This window comes from Microcaecilia unicolor, chromosome 13, assembly GCF_901765095.1.
Source record: "Microcaecilia unicolor chromosome 13, aMicUni1.1, whole genome shotgun sequence".
Lineage (NCBI taxonomy): Eukaryota > Metazoa > Chordata > Amphibia > Gymnophiona > Siphonopidae > Microcaecilia > Microcaecilia unicolor.
The window spans coordinates 71,457,997-71,480,967 of NC_044043.1; the positions used below are offsets into that span (position 1 = coordinate 71,457,997).

A 22,971-nucleotide genomic window follows, 5' to 3' on the forward strand; every position below is an offset into this window, starting at 1 on the left:
CAGACAGATCCATCAAGCCCAGCATCCTGTTTCCAACAGTGGCCAATCCAGGTCACAAATACCTGGCAAGATCCCAAAAACATTCAATACATGTTATGTTGCTTATCCAAGAAATATGCAGTGGATTTTCCCCCAAGTCATTTTAATAATGGTCTATGGACTTTTCCTTTAGAAAGCCGGCCAAACCTTTTTTAAACCCCGCTAAGCTAACCGCCTTTACCAGATTCTCTGGCAAAGAATCCCAGAGTTTAATTACACTTCAAATGAAGAAAAATTTTCTCCGTTTTAAATTTACTATTTTGTAGCTTCATCGCATGCCCCTTAGTCCTAGTGTTTTTGGTAAGAGTAAACAAATGATTCATGTCTACCTGTTCTATTCCACTCATTATTTTATAGACCTCTATGATATCTCCCTTCAGCCGCCTTTTCTCCAAGCTGAAGAGCCCTAGCCGCTTCAGCCTTTCCTCATAGGGAAGTTGTCCCATCCCCTTTATCATTTTCGTCGCCCTTCTCTGTACCTTTTCTAATTCCACTATATCTTTTTTGAGATGTGGCAACCAGAATTGAACACAATATTCGAGGTACAGTCGCACCATGGAGCAATACAAAGGCATTATAACATCCTCATTTTTGTTTTCCATTCCTTTCCTATACAACTTAGAATTTACACGCAGCACAGTTCTGTCGTAAATTCTAAGTAATGCCAATTAGTGTCAATAATCGCTTGTTGATTGGCAATTGTCGGTGCTGATTGGCTTGTTAACTAATTAAGTTGTACGTGCAAATGCAGGATATGACTGTATTTGTGCACATAATGTAGGTTGCACTATATAGATTCCAGGGGTTAGTGCCCAGCATTTTAGTGCACAATTTTAGGTAATTTTATTGAATTACCCTCCTTAGGGGGGAATTCTATATATGGTATTGAAAAAAATTGGCACAGAAAAAAACACGCTTAGCGCTATTCTATAAACCTTGCCTAAAATTAGTGTACACCGTTCCATGTGACTAAAATTTAGGTATGGCCCATTTACGCCAACTAAAACCTGGCGTAAGTGCCTACACCTAACTTAGACGCAGATTGGGCATATTTTATAACACTGTACATAATTTTTAGGAATGCCCATGGCCCACCCATGCCTTTCCCATGGCCATGCCCCCTTTTGAGATCTGTGGTTTAGAATTTATGCACACCACTTTATAGAATATGCTTAAAAATGTAAATGTAAATTCTAATTAGTGCCAATCAGGGGCGTAGCCAGACTTCGGCGGGAGGAGGGTCCAGAGCCCGAGGTAAGGGGGCACATTTTAGCCCCACCCCCCTGCCATTGCCGAACCCCCGCCGCCATCACCACCACCACCAACTTTGACCCCCCTCCCCGCCAATGACCCTGTCGACCCCCCTCCCGCCGCCAACCTTCCCCTGCCATTGTACATGTAGGACGTCAGACTCACAGAACTAGAACAAAGCCTTGCGCCGGAAGAAGAGGACCTTGGCTGGCGGGGGTTGGGGTCCCCTGCCAGCAAAGGTAGGTGACGACAGCGGCGGTGGGGGAGGGTTGGTGGGGGGGTTGAGAGGGTCATCGGCAGGGGGTCCAGGGCCAAATCTACAGGGGCCCAGGTCCCCGCGGCCCCAGATAGCTACGCCACTGGTGCCAATTAGTGCTGATAATTGCTTATCATCCAATTATCAGTGCCAATTGCTTTATTTATCAAGTTGGGCACACAAGTTGGTTACACTGCCAAATTTGCATGCGCAACATTAGTTGACATATTTAAAATTCCTCCCTTAGTGCAGAATACTTATTTGTCACTCAGATGCCTGTAAATAGTGCTGCTTTTGTGCTTTTCTCCTTTACCACAGTATCTGATTGTCTTACATCGAACTTTTTATCTGAGGTAATAGGAATGTCCCAGGTAATCACAACGTCCTTCATTCTCCACAACTCTGTCAGGGTCATGATCCACTGTTTTTCTGGTACGGCAATGTTAAGTGTTTACATAGTTTCCAGGGCATGAGATGAGCTATGTGCCTTTCTGTATACAGTTTTCCTAACTTCAGCACGTCACACCCAGCAATGAGATAGCGGTCATTTCCAGCTGCTGAATCTGCATCTGTCTGTTTCACCATTTCTTCATATGCTGGCTGTGAACCATCTTATCCACAGTCCATTACCCTGTGGTGCAATTGTCAGTCTTTCAGAGTTAGGTTTAAATTCAGCTCTCCTTAACCATTCCTGTGTCAAGATTGGATCTACTTGTGGTTTCTGAAATAATTTTCTGTATTTACTAATGTAGTTCTGCTTTAGCCAGTTTTTTTTTTCCATTTGCAGATTTACAGCTGTCAAGAGTTTCTCTTGGTTTGCACATTTTTTTGTATGCTGGTAGACTCTCACTCATCCCTTCTGTTTGTCTGCAGGCTTGTCCAGGCTTAAGGATGGAGGTTGCCTCTGTTTGACTTCATATTTCAACACTTTTTGAATAGTTGGGCCTGCTGATGCTATTAAGCATTGCAGAAGGCCCAGGATGGTATATGTGTAATCTTTTTCTATAAGGCCCATACCATTTTAAGCTATCAGAATATTAAGGCATTATCGCAAACAGAGTTCAGGTGCAATGTGGCTTGTAATCCAATTATAAGCAGGTACTATCTCTGTCCCTAGAGGGCTCACAATCTTGGTTTTTGTACCTGAGGCAATGGAGAGTTAAGTGACTTGCCCAGGGTCACAAGGAGCTGCCTGTGCCTGCAGTGGGAATCAAACCCAGTTCCCCAGGACCAAAGTCCACCACTCTAACCACTAGGCCACTCCTCCACTAGCAACATTCCATGTAGAAGCCTGCCCTTGCAACCGCGCAGGCTTCTGTTTCTGTGAGTCTGACGTCCTGCACGTAAGTGCAGGACGTCAGACTCACAGAAACAGAAGCCTGCGCGGAATAGCAACATTAACATTCCATGTAGAATCTCCAATAGTAGCAACATTCCATCTAGAATCTGAAATAGGGAAAGGGAACTGGGACTTGATATGCTGCCTTTCTGTGGGGTTTACATAGTATATACAGGTACTTATTTGTACCTGGGGCAATGGAGGGTTAAGTGACTTGCCCAGGGTCACAAGGAGCTGCAGTGGGAATCAAACCTAGGATGCAAGGATCAAAGTCCACTGCACTAACCATTAGGCTACTCTTCCACAGCCTATACTTTTTCTTATAGATTACTACTACTACTGCTACTATTGATCATTTCTATGCAGTCTGCGGTCTCACCTGCCTGCCTCCACTGCTCCAGGACCCCTTCATTCAAAGTGGCAGTCGCAGATCGCCTCTCTTCTGGCCTTCCCTCCCTGTGTCCCGCCCTCGCAGAAACTGGAAGTTACATCAGACTAGGGCGGGACCCAGGGAGGGAAGGCCAGAAGAGAGGCGATCTGTGACTGCCGCTTTGAATGAAGGGGGCCCGGAGCCGTGGAGGCAGGCAGGTGAGACCGCAAACTGCAGCGGCGGAGGGGAGCGATGGAGGGGGGCAGAGGCAGCGGGGGAGCAGAGGCGGGGCAGCGGGGGCCGGAGGCGGGGCTACCTTGCCCCAGGCACGGCCTAGTCTCTCGGCGGTCCTGGTTTCAACAATAACAGCATCCAGGTGAACTACAAACTGTGGGGTCCTTTTACCAAGCTGCAGTAAAAAGGGCCCTGCGGTAGCGACAAGGGCTGTTTCTTTTTGCCATACATCAGGGCCCGTTTTACTGCAGCGGGTAAAAAGTCCTTTAAAAAGACATGGCCATACGGTAAGATTATTCTTACTGTGTGGCCATGTGGTGGGGGAGCACCCACTGAGGTGGCGATAAGGGCTCCTGTGGTAACCCAGCAGTAACCAGGCAGCGCCGATTACTGCTGGGTTATCGCTGTGCTAGAAATTATGGAGGTATGTTTTAGACTGCTGGAAATGGTGCATGCTCAAGGTGGAACTACAGCCAACAGCTGTGTTGAGCCGCCGGTAGTTCCGGGTTGCCAGGCGGCAACCCTTTAGTAAAAGGGCCCCTGTCTGCTTAGGTGCATGATAGCTACATTTCAGTTTTAACAATGTACTATATAACAAAAAGATGGTTGAATCTCTTCATAAAGGCAGTTAATAAATCCCATGTGTATTTTTGGTCACCGCATCTCAAAAAATATAGCAGAATTAGAAAAGTTACAGCGAAGGATGAGGAAAATGATAAAGGGATGACTTCTGAATGATGAAAGGCTAAAGAGGCTAGGGCTCTTCAGCTTGGAGAAGAGATGGCTGAGGGAAGACATGATAGAGTTCTATATAATACTGAGTGGAGTGGAGTGGAATGGGTAGATGTGAAGCACTTATTTACTCTTTCCAAAAACGCAAAGACTAGGCGGCACGCAATGAAGCTACCAAGTAGTAAATTTGTAATAACTCAGAGAAAATATGTCTTCACTCAACATGTAATTAAACTCTGGACTTTATTGCCAGAGAATGCGGTAAAAGCAGTTAGCTTAGCAGGGTTTAAAAATGGATTGGCCAAGTTCCTACAAGAAAAGCCCATAAGTCATTATTAAGATGTACTTGGGAAAATCCACTGCCTATCCCTGGGAATAAGTAAAATAAAATCTGTTTTTACTCTTTTGGAATCTTGACAGGTACTTGTGACCTGGATTGATCACTGTTGGATACAGGATAGTGGGCTTGGTGAACTTTCAGTCTAACCCAGTATGGTAATATTTATGTTCTTATTATAAGAAATGAGAGTATCTTAAAAACAAGCTGTTAGAATTATTCCCTGGCTACTGTAGGTAAATGACACTGTTTGCCAAACCTAAGGAAGTTACATACAAAAAGATATTTCTACCAAAACACCTTTGTTACAAAGCACTTCTGAATTTTAGATTTCAACACCATCTCCACTGGGTTCCTCGTAAATGTCCCACTTGTTGTTCCCTCCTCACACTCTGCACCCCACACCCTCACCCAAAGTCATATCAAGTACAAACGTCAGCCAATGCAGGAATCCAATTGGTTGAGCAGCACACAACCTTCGTAATTCACCAGCCAGCTCATTTCCATTCGTTAATGAAGCTCATTGGCAACTTTCACTCTTTTATGGGGCACTGATTGCTCACATCTGAAGCTCTTGGTGCCAAATTCGAAACCTCATAAACCTTTAGCATGAAAAATGGTCTGTTTCCACCAGTCACATTTTATGGTTTGCCTGAATGTATAAATTTCAGACACTGGAATGTGTCAGAGCTAATGTTACTGGAAAAATAATGACTGTATTTAGATGTTAAATATCCCAAAATAGATTACTAAGGCATTATAGTGTAAGATATTGGCAGGTTCAGAAACAGTAGTGGATTTATAGGGAATACCAGCAATACCTAAAGTATAGAAGAGCTGCAACAGAAATGGATCAGAGAATGTTAAGAAAAGGACAGTGGAGCAATCTTACAGCCAGTGGCGTACCAAGGGGGGGGGGGCGGTGGGGGCAGTCCGCCCCGGGTGCACACCGCTGGGGGGGGGTGCCGCGCACCTGTCGGCTCTTCGTTTTCATGCTCCCTTTGCCCCGGAACAGGTTACTTCCTGTTCCGGGGCAGAGGGAGCATGAAAACGAAGAGCCGGCAGGCACGCGGCACTCCCCCCCCAGCGGCGTGCACCCGTGGGGGGGGGTTCTTTCCCCGGGGGGGGGCGTCACGCTGTTCTGGGGGGGCGCTGCACCCGGGGGGCGGGGCGCATCGGCGATCCACCCCAGGTGTCAGCCCCCCTAGGAATGCCATTGCTTACAGCACTTCTCATGGCCCTTTTCAGAATACTGTAACATAGGCAGGCTGACACACTCACACTCCCGACCCTCACTACTACTACTACTACTATTTAGCATTTCTATAGCGCTACAAGGCATACGCAACGCTGTACAAACATAGAAGAAAGACAGTCCCTGCTCAAAGAGCTTACAATCTAATAGACAAAAAATAAATAAAGTAAGCAAATCAAATCAATTAATGTGAACGGGAAGGAAGAGAGGAGGGTAGGTGGAGGCGAGTGGTTACAAGTGGTTACGAGTCAAAAGCAATGTTAAAGAGGTGGGTTTTCAGTCTAGATTTAAAGGTGGCCAAGGATGGGGCAAGACGTAGGGGCTCAGGAAGTTTATTCCAGGCGTAGGGTGCAGCGAGACAGAAGGCGCGAAGTCTGGAGTTGGCAGTAGTGGAGAAGGGAACAGATAAGTAGGATTTATCCATGGAGCGGAGTGCACGGGAAGGGGTGTAGGGAAGGACGAGTGTGGAGAGATACTGGGGAGCAGCAGAGTGAATACATTTATAGGTTAGTAGAAGAAGTTTGAACAGGATGCGAAAACGGATAGGGAGCCAGTGAAGGGTCTTGAGGAGAGGGGTAGTATGAGTAAAGCGACCCTGGCGGAAGATGAGACGGGCAGCAGAGTTTTGAACCGACTGGAGAGGGGAGAGGTGACTAAGTGGGAGGCCAGCAAGAAGCAGATTGCAGTAGTCTAAACGAGAGGTGACAAGGGTGTGGATGAGGGTTTTGGTAGAGTGCTCGGAAAGAAAGGGGCGGATTTTACGGATGTTGTAAAGAAAGAAACGACAGGTCTTGGCGGTCTGCTGGATATGAGCAGAGAAGGAGAGAGAAGAGTCAAAGATGACCCCAAGGTTTCAAGCTGAGGAGACAGGGAGAATGAGAGAGCCATCAACAGAAATAGAAAACGGGGGGAGCGGGGAGGTGGGTTTGGGGGGGAAAATGAGAAGCTCGGTTTTGGTCATACTCACACTCCCGACCCTCACACATAAGGCACACAGTGACTGGACAGAATGCAAATTTTGGGGGAGCAAATGGCCACAGCTTTATTGAACACATTAAACTGAACACATTAACTTATAACCCTAGGAAGCACCCGCGCCTTGAGTCCAATATATTAGAGACTTCCTCTCCCCGCCCTGCCTCACCAGCTAGGGAGCATGACTCACTGGTCCATGTTGAGGCCAGCCATAATCTCGCCTCCAGCGTGGCCGCGTGTCTTTCCGGTTTTACACAGTACCACAGCCCAGCATTCCACCTGCCGTTTAGAGCCAGCTAGGTGATCAGTCTGCCACCAGTGCGTGTTCTTGTCCTGGCCTCAAGTGACAAACTCCTTTTGTCTGCTGCTCCAACACCTCCAACAGTCCCTAGGCTCGGGTGCATCCGCCACAACCCGGGGTTGCGAAGCATTCCCCGGGTCCCCCCCCCCCCCCCCAGTCTGAGCATTTCGAACAATGTGTTTAGAAATGCTGCTCCAGTGCCTCCTGGAAGTCATTGATGAGCAGGTCTTGCGCAATATCCGAAAGGTGCAGCGCATCCTCACTGAAGTGTCCCGGGATGGCTGGGGAAGCCCAGTCGTGCCAGATCTTTATTCCACCAAGCTGCTCTGTCCATGAACCGATTTGGCGGTTAACCTTTTTAACACCTCTGGCCCATAATCTGTGTTCAGCCTCGTGCAACCATGGGATGATGTCGGACCAGAAGAGCAAAGTGTTGCACAGCTGCACAGACAATGCAAAGAGATCACGTTTTGCAATTGTGATGAGGCGCTTGCAGGAGATGCGGCCAATGTCGTTGCCCCCTAGATGAACTTGAGACCATCGCATCCCTGGTACTCCAAGCCAGGTGACGTTTGCACCCCTCGCGTCCAGTCCGAGATGCACACCAGGGGATCGGGATACCAGGCGCCTAGCGGCCCTGTCAATGTAAGAGTGTCCAATGATCCACACTGCCCATTGTCGTGCTCCAGGACCTGCAATATGAAGGGAGTAGTTAGTGATGTGCCGTAAGACCCAGCAGTGGTGGCGGCCTGATATAGGTCTTATATGCTGCTGACTTCCAGCGGCCCAGCTGTTTGATGAGCTGAGGTTGGAGTCCATGCTGGGAGGCAGTAGTGGCCACTCCTATACAAAAAGAATGGGTCCCATAGTATCAGGGGCAGTGACCAGCCTCGTATAGGGCTTTTCGGAAAACAGCAGCAAACTAGTACCGGGTGAGGGGGCTGGTATCCTGGTGCAGCCAGAGGGACTGGCCAGATGCCGGCCTCACAGCCAGGTAAGCCTGGAGGTTGGCCACAGGGCAGGTGGGAAGGGCGGGAACCCCTCGCAGTGTGATGGTGTGACCTTTTCCACTTTGATCAGTTGTGAACCTAGCAACACGAATGCACACCTGGTCTTGCGTGATAGAGATGTCATTGAGGCACAGACCACCCCATGCACGCCATTTGGAATGCACAGTCAACTCGCTAATGTGTACTGCAGCAAAAATAGGCCACTGAGAAAGCAGCCCTGAACAACCACACCTCATAGGCTGTGGAACACACTTTTGTGAGCACCAACCACAGTAGGTGTAGGAGCTCATGTGTAACAGGGCGCCTGGAGTCCGGTGGTGCAGGGGTGCACCTAGCATTGTCCGAATCAGGAATCTGGCTCGTGGGTTGCCACGTCCCCTGAGTTTGGCGAAGAAGGCAAAGCCAGTGATTCGTGAGTTGACTGCTGTCCTTGAAGTGCCTTCGTCATAGGTGTCCGTGATGTAGCGAGCAATAAGGTGCTGGGGTACGGTCCCACCTTTCCATCCTTGCTGACACAAGTATGAACATACTGGTTAAAGGCACTCCTGTAGGCAGACCAGGTAGAGTGGGCTAAGGAGCTGGTGATCAGTAGCGTTGCGGTGGAGTTCCCAGGTGCCACAGGTGCTCGGGGACGGGGGCGGGATCCTCTTGCGCAGAGGGAGCAAGCTGTCGAAAAAGCGGAAATTGAAAGCGTGAGAAAGCATCGGCAATGCAGTTATCAACATCAGGCACATGCTTTGGCTGTCAAGTTAATCTGTAGACAACAGAGGACAAAATGCGCCGCCACACCACCAAAGAGGTTCCCTTGCCACTCCGGCAGCTCTTTAGTCAAAATTTGCTGCTGTCGGGTTGACCCCACCCCCTTCCGGCCTTCCCGCCAATCACAGGTGGGATCTCCTCTGACGTCACTTCTCTGGTGGGGAAACGGGAGGACGGCCCGGGCCGGGGAGCTACCACGTGGCAGCCGCCATGTTACGTGCAGCTGCTCGCTAGTCAGCTCTCCAGCCTTCTTCTGTGAGCAAAGTTACTATGCTGATCTGGCATTATTTGCAATTACTTACAATAAAAAAGATAAGAAGGTACACCAGGGGTGTAGCTACTATGGGGCCACGGGGGCCTGGGCCCCCCGTAGATTTGGCCCTGGACCCCCCTGCCGATGACTCTCTCAACCCCCCTCCCGCTGCCAACCCGCCATCAACCCGCTGTCGCCGTCTGCTACCTTTGCTGGTAGGGGACCCCAACCCCCCGCCAGCCGAAGTCTTCTTCCTTTGTTTTGTTTCTGAGTCTGAGGACGTCAGACTCAGAAACCAAACGAAGGAAGAAGACTTCGGCTGGTGGGGGTTGGGGTCCCCCACCAGCAAAGGTAGGCGATGGTGACGGTGGGCGGGCGGGGGGGGGGGTCGAGCGGGTTGATGGTGGTGGTGCTGGCAGCGGCAGGGGAGGGCCGGCAATGGCAGCGGGGGGAGCGGCACCAGGGGGGCTAAAATGTGCCCCCCTCACCTCAGGCTCTGGACCCCCCTCCCGCCGAAGTCTGGCTACGCCCCTGAACCTGGTACACAACTGGCTCCTGGAGGCACACTTATCCAAGTCAGGTTTTCAAGACTGCCACAGTGAATATGCATAAGATAGATTTTCATATATTGGAGAGCATTGTATGCAAATCGATCTGATGCACATTCATTGTGAATACCCTGGAGCAGCCTAATGGTTAGTGCAGGAGGCTTTGATCCTGGTGACCTGGTTTTGGTTTCCACTGCAGCTCCTTGTGACCTAATTGGTAAAAATTACTGTGGTACCTTAAATCAATCCTTCCATTCCAAAATATGTGGTTGCTTTTTATAACTGGCCCCTCATTCCCTCCACCCACACCTCAACTGCCCCCCTCCCCCCTCACCAACTTTTGTAAAAAGACCCTTTGCCTTCTTGGCTATGAACCCTTAACTTTTAAGATGTTTCAATCAGGTGTGGGCTAAGTACGGGGTCCCCTCAGCATTATCACTTGTACAGTTTGCTCCCCTTAAAATCCTCAAAAGATAAGTACAGAAGTATTGCCAAACTGGGACAGACCAAAGGTCCATCAAGCCCAGCGTCCTGATAGATTCATGTTGAGGCCATAATGACGCCCCCTTTCTCACTAGGGACTCCGAGTCTGTTCACTTAACATGTTCACCAGGCTTATTGTTAAAAGCCAGGGTCATGAGAAACAAAATACTAGAATTCTAAATTGTGTGAGTTACCAGTTAGCCCCACACATCGCAAAATCCAACCGAAGACTGTTTAATCTCAGATCTTTTACAAAACGAAGAGATCCCTTTACTTTTTAAGACTGCAGCCAAACTTCGCTATGCTCTTTTTTTTAAAGGCTACGATTATTATAATTTACTCTCCTAGAAGTTCTTTTTTTTGCCTTCCTTTTTTGCGATTCTCAGCCTCCCAGGTGCTTTGAACCGTTTTTTGAACTCGGAAGCGCTAGGACCCGGACGGCTCCGGGACTTTCGCGGGGTGGTGGGGGGGGGGGGGGGGAATCGGGCACTGCTAAACTTTCCATCCCTTGCAGTTTGTAAGACTGGTTGGCACAGGGCAGGGGAAAGTAGCGGAGCAGAAGTGGGAGACGTCTCAACTTGGAGCTGCCCCATAATACGCGCTGATCCTGGAGACTTCATGAAAGTTTTTCCGAAGACCCTGAGAGCTCAGCCAGCAGCCGTTTCGGCCATGTGAGCGGCCGAATCCCGGGAAAAGAAAAGCCCCTTCGCGTGGAAGATCGCGCGTGTAATATGACTTGTCTGGAGAGCTTTCAGGATTTACGGTAGTCTGCAAGCGACAGAGTTGCTATGATTGCCCGGCTGGCACTTTATCTCCACGTCTTTCACCAGATCGCTCTGGGACAGCACATCCCTGCGGCAGGTGAGTACGTGTGACAGTAAGAGCAATCTTTTGGACCTGTTTCACCCCCCCCCCCCCCCCCTCTCGAACCTTTTGATTGCTCTTTGGAAGGCAGCGTATGAAGCAGTAGCAAAGGGAACTTTTTTTTAATGAATTGTAAAAAGCTGTAAGGATTTAAGATGCCCGGTTTAAAAAGACTTTGATTTATTTTCGCGTGTCTGTGGTATGATGATGGCTTTTTTGCCAGGTGATTGTTCTGTTTGGAGGTCTGGTTTGGTTACTGCTCATTCATACTCCAGGAGGGAGATAAACCGCTTCGACATAGGATCGGGAGTTGTCGCTGTGCTACGCATGTTCGTCTCGTTTGTAAACCTGCAGGGACACTTTGATAGCCGCCTATCCTCCTCCTCCTCCCCAGGTAGAGAGCAAGAGCTGTGTGGGGCAAATGGGAGCTTTGAACCTCAAGGCGCGTTAAAACAACTCGTCTTTCCACTGACGGTCTCCGGATCCGTAGTCGCAAAGTTCTAAACGGAGAAATATATCCTCTTTAGCTTCCTATTAAATACGGTCAGTGGAGAAACTGGAGAGAGACCTCTTGTTAGACAGATAATTATTATTATTGCCCATCGAGAGCTGATGCCAGAGCTGCGCGTACGATGTGAAATTTAGACGAGCCTTAATTCTGAAACTTCATTAGCCCGCGGGGATCTGAGAAAATGGATAATGTCATGGGAGCCAACTTTTCAAAATTATTTGGGGGGGGGGGGGTGCTAAGCCCAGTGGAAATAACCCCTCCATGGACCCATACAAGGAAGTTTCTCAATATTGAGGGTGCTCAAGCACCCACACAACCGGCTCCTAAACCTTCAGCAAGTAGGAAATGTAACTTGACCGATCCAAAAATTATCAAGAGTCTGGTCCTACAACGGATATAGACAAGGTGTCCTGTAGAGCAGCATCAACCGAAATCTATTCCCATTCTTACTAAAATACTGCCTCTCCTCCTCCTATAGAAGGGATCTGGTGTGGCCCAGTTAAACTTAGTTTAGTGATTGTACTAGAGTTATTATACGTAGTACATAAACTGAGCACGCCAGCTACATGTAGAAGTGAAATGATTGAACAGTTTGTATTGCGTAATACCAGGATTAAAAGTCACCAGAAGCTGCAGTGAAGTGCTCGCCTGAGCCAAGGAAGCCTTAAGAATTCTTGTGGCTGCAGAGAAGTTTAAGATGAATGTTTATCCCTGCGCCCCCGGCCCCCCTCAACCTGCCTTACCTAATACCCTTTGCCCAATGCTGCTGGTTTACAGAAAGATTCGCCACCCCTGGGTCGTCTCAGTTTTCCTATACCTTAAAAATAGAAGGATAGTGGTTTGAGCTCTGATCTGTTAAATCCTGGGAGGTTGTGAGTTCAAAACGTCAATCTACCTCTCACTCTCTGGGTGACCTTGAGCAAAGTGTCATATTTGGCTTTCCCAAACTATATTTTTACATCCTTAATTCCTCTGCTTCTTTGTGAAGGACTGATTGGAAGATAGTTGAGCAGAATAGTAAAATGTTATCTTTGCTTATAGCTATCATTTCTGTGCATTGCAGAAGCATGGCATAGAGTCTGGTGTGAATCCATGGAGGAAGCCAGCAGCACCTGGCATGCATAGAGTGATGATTTAATGCTAAGCTGAACAAAAGAGAAGATATTTGGCTGGCAGAAGTGTTTCTGAACAGTAATTATTTGACGCCCAGACTTAATCTCCCTTTTCACCCTTTTATTGAAAAGATGCTGCTCTTTGTTGGGTTTGATCCTCTTCAAACTATCCAACACTGGGAAGAATTTTTCACCTCTGATAACTCAGAAGAGGTCGTAAAATCATGAAGACTATCTGGATTTTCACATATGGTTCAGAGGTTTTCTATTTTGTGTTCTTAGTCTGTACATATAGAGAAAAGTTGTTGCAGTGTTTGGTCTCCGTAGTTTATAGTTTATCGTAACTTGTTAACCCGCTCTAGCTGATTACAGACTAATAACAAAAGACATTTGAAAAGAACTCCAATTTTTTAATGGGAAAGTTCAGCAATCACACTAATATAGATAGAAGATAGAGAAATATAAAAAGAGGGGAAGGAGGGGCGAGGGATAAAGTCCTCCTACTGGGGTAATCCGAAAATCCCTCAAAAGTTTGTTTAAATAACCAGGTCTTTAAGGCAGATTTAAAAATTTTTCAAGGAAGATTCTGAGTGAATGGAGAGGGGAAGGGAAGATAATTCCACACGTGTGTGTGTGTGTGTGTGTATGCAGGGGGGGGGGGGTCATTTAAAGAAAGGAGTAGAAGGAAAGGAAAATAAGTGATCGTAAGAGTGGAGAGATAATCATGAAATCCAAGTCAGAAAGCATGAAATGTTAGAACTGCTATTTTATAAGTAACTAGTAAAAAAGGCCTGTTTCTGACACAAATGAAACGTCGCTAGCAAGGTTTTCCTCGGAGTGTGTATGTTTGAGAGAGAGAGAGAAAGAGTGTGTGTGAGAGATGGACTGTGTGTCTCAGAGAGAGAATGAGAGAGAGACAGAGTGTGTGTGTGTTTGTGTGAGAGACAGAGTGTCTGTGTGTGTGAGACTGTGTGTGTGTGACAGAGAGATGGAGTGTGTCAGAGAGAGTGTATGTGAGAGACAGTGAGTGAGTGAGTGAGAGCCCCCACCCCCCCCTCTCATGTGATTTGTGTAGCGGGCATGACATAATAGTCATTGTGGTATTCTGCAGTGTTTGTAGCTTTTTCAACAATGTTGACTGTGGTAGACCTGCATATGTTACAGTAGTCCAGTCGGGAACTGAAAAAAAGAGAATAGTAACCCATGAAAGTCATTGCGATTAAAATAGTGACGAACAGCTTCCAATCTGTCGAAAAAGAAAGAAAGATAATTTGGATAGATGTGCAATTTGAGGTTTGAAAGAGAGGGCAGAGTCCCAGATAAAGCCTAAGTATTTAAAGCTAGTGACTGGAATGATTTGTGTTCCGAATAGGGTGGAGGTGTAGAAAACCCAGTAAACCAACAGGTCACCATTTTATCCAGATTGAGGACTAGACGATGGTCTCTTAACTAATTGGCGACTGTGTCCAGGCATACCTGGAGAGGGCTAATCACGGGGGGGGGGGGGGGGGGGGGGAATGAATAACTTGGATAGGTAGCATGAAGAATGTCATCTGTATAATAGCTGAAATCCATAATGACTGGATGAGGGTAGCAAAAGGGCTTAAAATAGATTAAATAGAAGGGCGGGAAAGGACTGAATCCTTAGTCGTTGAGGTTGAAGTTGCTGTATGGACTTGGAAAGAACAGTGCGAGAGAAATGATTTGAACCAGTTATAGACTTCTCCTGAAATATCTAGTGATGAAAGACGAGAGAGAAGCAAAGAATGATGAATGAGGTCAAAAGCTGGGCTGAGATCAACAGAGATAGCCAGGACAAAAGGGGTGAGATGTATTAGCAGAATGGTGTGGATTGGCTGCAAATAACAGAGCTTCCCCTACTATATAGCATCCAGACATATTGCTCCCCCTCCCCCCCTCAATCCACAGGGAATACCCCTACCTCCAAAATGACGATGTCCCTACAAAAATACCTTTGTTTCATTAGACATTTAGGAGTAAATATTCATCCATTGGCTGTGAGCATTTTGCTGATTGCCGTTGGTGTTATTTCCGGATATTCAGTGCCGGGCCAGGTATAGACATCGGCATTGAATATCTGGTTTATGTGGCACTGGCTAACATATAGGAACCTTTTTACTAAAGGGTTGCCATGCAACAATACAGAACTACCGCAAGCCCAATGCAGCCACCGGTGGTAGTTCTGAATCGAGCGTGTGACATTTCTGGCGTTATGCCAAATAATTCTGTAATTTCTAGTGCAATCCTAACCCAGCGGTAATCAGGCAGCGCCACACACTGCCCAGGGTTACTGCAAGAGTCCTTACCGCCACCTTAATAGCCTACATCTCGTGGGAGGATAAAGGATCATAGATGAGGAAATCAGGCAATATATTGCCAAGCGTTTACATTAGAGAATGGAAGTGGTACATGGAAGCAGATGAGCCTGGAAGGTCACCCCCAACACAAGTATGACAATGGTGGGGAAAATAACAAAACAAATTTTAGCAATTCACTCATTAGCAACAAAGTCAAAGCGAAAACTGGGCATGGGGTTGTACAGAATATAAACCAGCCAACAAAGCCTAGCTGGAAACCTGTGTGCACAAACGCTCACTGTTTAAGCAAAAAAGTTTGAGTTTTGGAAGCCTTAATGATGGAGGAAGACTTAGCACCAATATCTATTATAGAGACATGGTTCATTGAGTGCTATGAATGGGATGCAGCCATATACTCTGTAGAAAGGGATAGAAATGGCAACTAAAATCCAGGGGATGGGGGGAAAGGAGGGAATACTGTGGATCTTCTTGCAAAGAGGAGATGGTACAGCCATGCAGGAACTGGACAGAGATCAGGTCCAATATATCCAAAGGTGGGAATGAAGGAAGAAATAGTGATGCTAGGAGACTTTGACCTGCTGGATGTAAATTGAAGCACCCATCTGTAGAACTTGTAAGAAGTAGAGAGATTGGGGATGTGTTTCAAGCAGCTCTACTCATATAAATAGTGATGGAACCCACAAGGGAAGGGCTGATGTTGAATCTAGTAGTCACAAATGGAGACAGGATTATCTAATATCCAAATTGGTCCCTCCTGAGCAATAGGGACAATCTTTATCAATTTTGTTAGTATTTACCATCTTCTCCAGAAGGTCTTTCCAAGCATCTACCACCACATGTTCCTGAGTCTTCCCCTATGCAGCTTCATACAAGGCTGGCCCAAGGGTATGTGAACCTTCAGTCATACACCCCCATCAAAGGGCAGCTCAAGGTCTCTCCCTCCACTCACATTTCCAGCATCTCCTCTTCCCTTCCATAGTCCAGTATCTCTCTCTCCTTCCTTACCCCTTCCTGTGGTTTCCATCTGTCTCCTTCCCCCCCCCCCCCATATTCACCAACTTCCCATCCCTACACTAGGTGTTCAACATCTCCCTCCCTCCTCACCCCTCACCCACATGAGGGTTTCAGTGTTTTCCTCCTCCCTCTGGGATAGCACCAGCACAACAGTCAATGTGTTTATAGAAGACTAATCCAGGCTGGCGCAGGACATTGAATATCCAAGCATTCTCAAGGCCTGACAGGGTCTACTACTTGCTTTTGAGGTGCCGGGAGCCGGCATGTCTTGAGCATATGCAGATTTTCAAGGTCCCATGCTAGCAGCAGTGAGTCTTTTGTAGATACCTCAACTGCCCCATCAGTGCTGCCCCCAAATTGTTTTGGTGACCTGCTTCAGGGTCCTGTGGTCCGTGTATTATCTGGTGAGGAGGGAGTACTGTGGATCTTCTTGCACACCAGATAATACATGGACCACAGGACCCTGAAGCAGGTCACCAAAACGCTGGCCATCATAGGCTGTGGTCGGCTATCGTGGTGTAGGAAGGACCCGCACAACAGAGAATATCAGACAGCTAAGTAACTTGGATTTTGCACTAAGAATAATATAGAGCTCAATATTTAAGAGATCTAAGAGAATCAAGATTTAAGAGATCTAAAAGAATGAAAGAGCTTTAAGAGGTTTTCGAACGATGATGAAAAAGTCCAGCCCCCGAAGTTAAAACTTATACTGGGGGCTTCTCGAGGCCTTTCCTCTTTATATATATGATATCTTTTCCTAAGATTAAATATTTTGCTGGGACGTACCTGTGCTTTATGCTCAGAATCTCCTAATTTCCTAGATATTGAGTAAATTTTATAGGAGATTACCTCTGATGTTGTTTATAGTTTGAACACTTAGGTATGCCCATTTATACCGTGTTAATAGCATGCATAAATGTCCACATCAAAATGTAGCACTTTAGTGAGTAACTGACAGTATATGACCTTTAACCCTTCTATAACCTACGTTTGATACACCCATGCCCTGACCACGCACCTCGCCTTCCTTGCATATATGCGCTATGCGGCTTGCACTCTAAAATTACAGAATACCGCTGAGCACACACCTAGTTCATGTTACATTCATAGGCGTATGTGCTATATTATTCTACTTTCATTAAGGGGTAAATGTCTCTACCCTCTCTAGGGTGTGTATATGTAGGTCCTTAAATCTCCTGAGACTAAACAGGGGACCTACCTGCATGGCAGTGTGCTGACCCTCAGCCTATTCTTTCTGCCATGGACTTGGCCACCAAATTTTGGTTTTGTTTATGTTTATATTTATTTGGAATTTGATATACCGATTTTGCTAATAAAAGGTCAAAGCGGTGAACAATAATACTAATAAGTAAAAACAAAATAGGATCAGAAAGGAGCTCCATTTAAAACAGGAAAGATCGCATACATACAAATCACACACCTAAATTCAAGAGGAAATTATTAAAAATCAGTTTTTGGCTTTAATTTGCATTGTCCCCATAGCACTCCCCCCTCCCTCAAACAGGTGCAGGATGCACTCCTTCCTCCCCCCCCCCCCCCCCCCCCACCCCACAAATGGAGCAGCCTCTATTCCCTCTCTCCTCCCCCACCGCCTGATCTACCCATAGCTCTCCTCTGGACCTACCTTACAATTGCGGGTGATCTAGTGGCATAGTCAGACAGGAGTGATCCTCAGTTGCTCCTGCCCTTGCTGTCTCTATTGTCAAAATGGCTGTCATTATCTACAGAGACAGTCTCACGAGACTACCACTAGAGGATGTGGCAGCCTCTTTGAGATTACAGTCAAGAGTAATTGAGGATCACTCCTTCCTCAACTATGCCACTAGACGTTCAGTGATTGTAAGGTAGGCCCTGGGAGACCTCTAGGTGGGGGAGAATTCCAGGAACATAGTAAATATAGTAGATGACGGCAGAAAAAGACCTGCACGGTCCATCCAGTCTGCCCAAGAAGATAAATTCATATGTGCTACTTTTTTATTTGTACTGTCCTCTTCAGTGCACAGACCGTAAAAGTCTGGTCAGCCCTATCCCCGCCTCCCAACCACCAACCCCGCCTCCCAACCACCAGCTCTGGCACAGACACTCTAAGGCTGCCCAGCACTATCCCCGCCTCCCAACTACCAGTCCCGCCTCCCACCACCAGCTGTGGCACAGACCGTATAAGTCTGCCCAGCACTATCCCCGCCTCCCAACCACCAACCCCGCCTCCCAACCACCAGCTCTGGCACAGACCATCTAAGTCTGCCCAGCACTATCCCCGCCTCCCACCACCAGCTCTAGCACAGACCGTATAAGTCTGCCCAGCACTATCCCCGCCTCCCAACCACCAGCTCTGCCACCCATTCTAGGCTAAGCTCCTGAGGATCCCTTCCTTCTGCACAGGATTCCTTTATGTTTATCCCACGCATGTTTGAATTCCGTTACCGTTTTCATCTCTACCACCTCCCGCGGGAGGGCACTCCAAGCATCCACCACCCTCTCCGTGAAAAAATACTTCCTGACATTCTTCTTGAGTCTGCCCCCCTTCAATCTCATTTCATGCCTTCTTGTTCTACCGCCTTCCCATCTCCGGAAAAGGTTTGTTTGCGGATTAATACCTTTCAAATATTTGAACGTCTGTATCATATCACCCCTGTTTCTTCTTTCCTCCAGGGTATACATGTTCAGGTCCGCAAGTCTCTCCTCATACGTCTTGTAACGCAAATCCCATACCATCCTCGTAGCTTTTCTTTGCACCGCTTCAATTCTTTTTACATCCTTAGCAAGATACGGCCTCCAAAACGGAACACTCCATGTGGGGCCTCACCAACGACTTGTACAGGGGCATCAACACCTCTTTTCTTCTGCTGGTCACACCTCTCTCTATACAGCCTAGTAACCTTCTAGCTACGGCCACCACCTTGTCACACTGTTTCATCACCTTCAGATCCTCAGATACTATGACCCCAAGATCCCTCTCCCCATCCGTACCTAGCAGACTCTCACCGCCTAACACATACGCCTCTCTTGGATTTCTACTCCCTAAGTGCATCACTTTGCATTTCTTTGCATTGAATTTTAATTGCCAAAGGAAGGGGGGGCTACTCTTGTTTGGGGGGGGGGGGGTGGAATGGGCTGTAGTTTCAATTTTGGCTTTGGTTTCCACCAAAATCAAGCAGCAAATTTTGGCTGCTGATTCAGTTTCGACTGAAACCAGAAAAATTCTGATTTTCATTCCCTTCTACAGGTCACCTTCATTTACAGGAGATTATGCCTTCATACAGATGTGTAAATGCTTGAAATATATTAATATATAAACAAATCTCTTTCAGAGATGGGGGAACAATAGAACTAGAGGACATGACGTGAGGGTGCAGAGTGATAGACTTAGAAGTAACATCAGGGAAATACTTTTTCACCGAGAAGGAGGCAGATGCCTGGTGCAGGTGGTGGGGATGAGAACAGTGATAGAATTCAAAAATGTGTGGAAGAAACTCAAGACGCTCCCTATACAGAAACAGTAGGGAATCAAAGCAACATTAAGTGACCTTCATTCTTTAATCAGGACGTAGAGGAGTGTAACCTGCATAGAGTGGCAGGTACAGTTCCGGCTGCCTTTTTGGGCAATTGGATGGACCATAAAGATCTTTGTGTCTTTGATTACCTAGCATTATCCATTTGTTTCCTTTGTTTTGTTCTGTTTCGATGTGTTTTTATTTCATTCTGTGTGTTTTTTTTTTTGTGATCACATTTTATTGTAAACTACTTTGATATATTCTATATTGAATGGCAGTATAACAAATTTTATGAAATAGAAAAAAATATAATCAATTATCTGCAGTCATTTACTATCTTATAAATAATTCTCACCTCCAACGTTCTGACCTCCAACGTTCTGAACCTCACTGTGTGGCAGGGAAACACTGAAGCCCTGTAGTCTTCTAGGCTGTCAGCACCACTCACTCTCACTCTCACTCTCACTCATAGACCCGCCCTCAGCCACGCCCCATCCACACATAATTCACAACCCCAACATTCTAAATGTAAATTTGTAGTTGCAAGATCCCATGAGTGTCTGCCCCGCCCTCGCGTCACAGTGTGATGATGTGGAGGGCGGGGCTATGACACTCAGCCAATCGCCAGTTCCCTCCCCCCGACGCACAGCGAGAAACAACGACCTACACAGGGCCTCCACCCCCCCGACGCACAGCGACAAACACCGAGCTACGCAGGGGGAGGAGTGCCGTCCCAACACCTGATCCGCCGGGACCCCGAAGCTGCCGCCCTCAAAAAAAAAACTACCCACCTCCATCCTCCTCATGCTGCCGTCCTGCGCCCTCCCAACGCTGCCGCAGGTAAACCTTGCTAGCGCCCGTTTCATTGCTCACAGAAACGGGCCTTTTTTACTAGTATTATTATATTACTGACCTGGTTGAAACTGTATATGCTTACAGAAGTGACTTAAATACTTTAATGAAATTAATAGCACAACTTTGAACATGCCAGTACAAGAAATTAATCAGCATTATATCTTAATGGAGGAAGTCAAGGCTTAGGAAGGCCAGAGGCGATCTCTGTGCAGCATCCTTCGGTGGCAAGAATTCACTATATATAATATTTAACTTTCTAGAATAATTTTCCCACATTTTTTTTCTCAGAGCGGGGAAATAGAACAGCAGCTGTAAAAATGTGTGTGTTTTTTTTTTCTCTCTTTCCGAAAACAGGAGCACTGACCTTGAAAGACTTTTTCTTAATGTCATCAAAGTGCTCATGGTAGTAAGAACTTTCTGTTATTGGCTTAAAGCCCTTTCTTCTCTTATCCCTCTTTTCAAGTACTTTGGCTTTTTCCCTGGGTGCTGTAAGCCATTGATGATTACCCTTGAGAGGCCTGCTCAGATTGCCCCTGAAAGGGAAGGGCTTGTGATTCTTTGCAGGCCACAATATTTTGCTTGGACTAACATAAGAATAGTTACCAGAGGATGACATGTGTGCTCTTTATGCCATGTGTTTCTTCTTTAGGTATGTTACATGTGAGGCGAGCCTACATAATTGAAGGCAGGTCTGTATGTTATGGAACGCACTACCTAGAGACCTGAAAACAATCAACGAAATAACTATCTTTCTCAAATCCCTCAAGACATATTTCTTCAACAAAGCCTACAATGAAAACCCAGAACCTCACTAATCCACTTCTGAAAGTCCTTCATCTGCTATATCTAATAAATTCCTTCCCTCTTCTCTCTACTCTCTTCCCTAATTAATCTCTGCACAATAATAATTGTACCTGACATCCAGGATTAACTGTGTTACAAAACTATGTAAGCCACATTGAGCCTGCAAATAGGTGGGAAAATGTGGGATACAAATGCAATAAAATAAATAAAATTAAATAAATGGTCATATACATTATTCCCTTTGGATCTTTCTGTTGTTGGTATCATAGACTATGTTGCAGCTCACAGAGACTTCAGCTTTCTCCTGGATCAGACTCTATAATTCTCCTCTAGAAAAGGTTTCACAAACAGTAGGACATAAATATTAACCCCCTTCTCCTTACCTCCCGGCTTAGGACTCTCAGGGGCCCTTTTACCAAGCTAAAGTAAAGGGGGCCCTGCGCTAGCGGTGGCGGACGTTTTTGTCACGCGCTGAGGCCCTTTTTACCGCAGTGGGTAAAAAGGCCAAAAAATGAAATGGCCGTGAAGTAAGTTCATACTTGCTGCAGAGCCATTTCAGGGGCAGCGCTTACTGGGTGGCTGTTAGAGTCTCCTGAGTTAACCCAGTGGCAGGGCTTTTTTTGAGGGGGTACTTGGGGGTACTGAGTACCGACACCTTTTCCGTTGTCTGCTAAAATTGACCCATGGACCCCAAGTTTTAATGAAAGAGCTGAGACTCTACACACCAATTCTGCCTTGTCATACATTCTGTGACCAGTTGCAGGGGGCTTGGCTATTGTGGGATGGGTCCCTCAGTGATTACCCCACCCCTGAAGAGTGGCCTAGCATTTGAGTACCGGCACCTTTTTTACTAGGAAATACGCACTGCCCAGTGGTAACCCCTGCGCTAGAAAATCAGACCTCATTTTCTGTAGCGCCGAAAGTGGCATGTGCTGGGGGGCAGAATTACCGCCGGTGCCCACGTTAGGCCTGCGGTAGTTCTGGTTTGGCGTGAGGCAAGCCCGTTGCCGCTTGCCAACCCTTTAGTAAAAGGGCCCCTCGGATACATTTATTTTCTGATGCCCTCCTTAACCAAGAAATTACAATTTAAAGAGCAATGGAATGGCTGCAGTAAGGTGTCCATGCTGGATTCCAAGAGTTGCTAATTCCCATGATGCATTGCAGATGTCAAGCCTCTGAGTATTGGAGCAGGCAGGTCTGTGTGAATAGGAGGAGCTCACTTTTCAGTATGATTGGGATTCTAAACCTAACCCAGATTACTCCTACCTGGATACAGTGAAGGAGTTTTCTCCATATTGGGGTTAATAAGCACCCACAGAGTTGACACCTATAAATATGTACTACTACCCTGGAAATGTTTAACAGAAAACCCTGAAATTAATTTGACATGGTAACTGTAGAGAAAGGGGGCAGTCTATCCTCCATTATAAAACAAGAATAAACGCTTCTGTGTGGCAGGACAACTGACTATTGCACTGTGTGGAGGAAGTCAAATTCCCATCAATAGCAGGTAGAGCTGGAGCTAAACTGCAGTGGATATTCAATCATCCTCCACACACACACACACACACACACACACCCCAGTGGCGTAGCCAAGGGTGGGCCCAGGCCCACCAAGTAGCAGCACACCTATAATGTGGCTGGCAGGGACCCCAAGCCCCACCAGCCCAAAACTCCCAACAACTGTTTGCTGCCGGTGAAAATCTGCTATTTAAAAGGTATACGGGGGAGAGGGGATGTTTGAAAGACCATATGGCATGCAGGCGAGAGAGGGAGAAACCAAATCACTTGTAGGACAAGGCGGAGTTCTGCCCA

General features: G+C 46.8%; 1 protein-coding gene across 2 annotated transcripts in view; it reads left to right on the top strand.

The window, feature by feature from the left end:
* The first annotated feature begins 10,655 nt into the window (after positions 1-10,655).
* Positions 10,656-22,971, top strand: part of VWA1 (von Willebrand factor A domain containing 1) — a 99,265-nt gene continuing 86,949 nt past the window's right edge. For both annotated transcript variants that reach the window (XM_030185644.1, XM_030185646.1), the window contains exon 1: positions 10,656-11,003. In XM_030185644.1, coding sequence (XP_030041504.1) covers positions 10,931-11,003 — 73 coding nt within the window. In that variant the 5' untranslated portion in view covers positions 10,656-10,930. The remainder of the gene's footprint in view (positions 11,004-22,971) is intronic.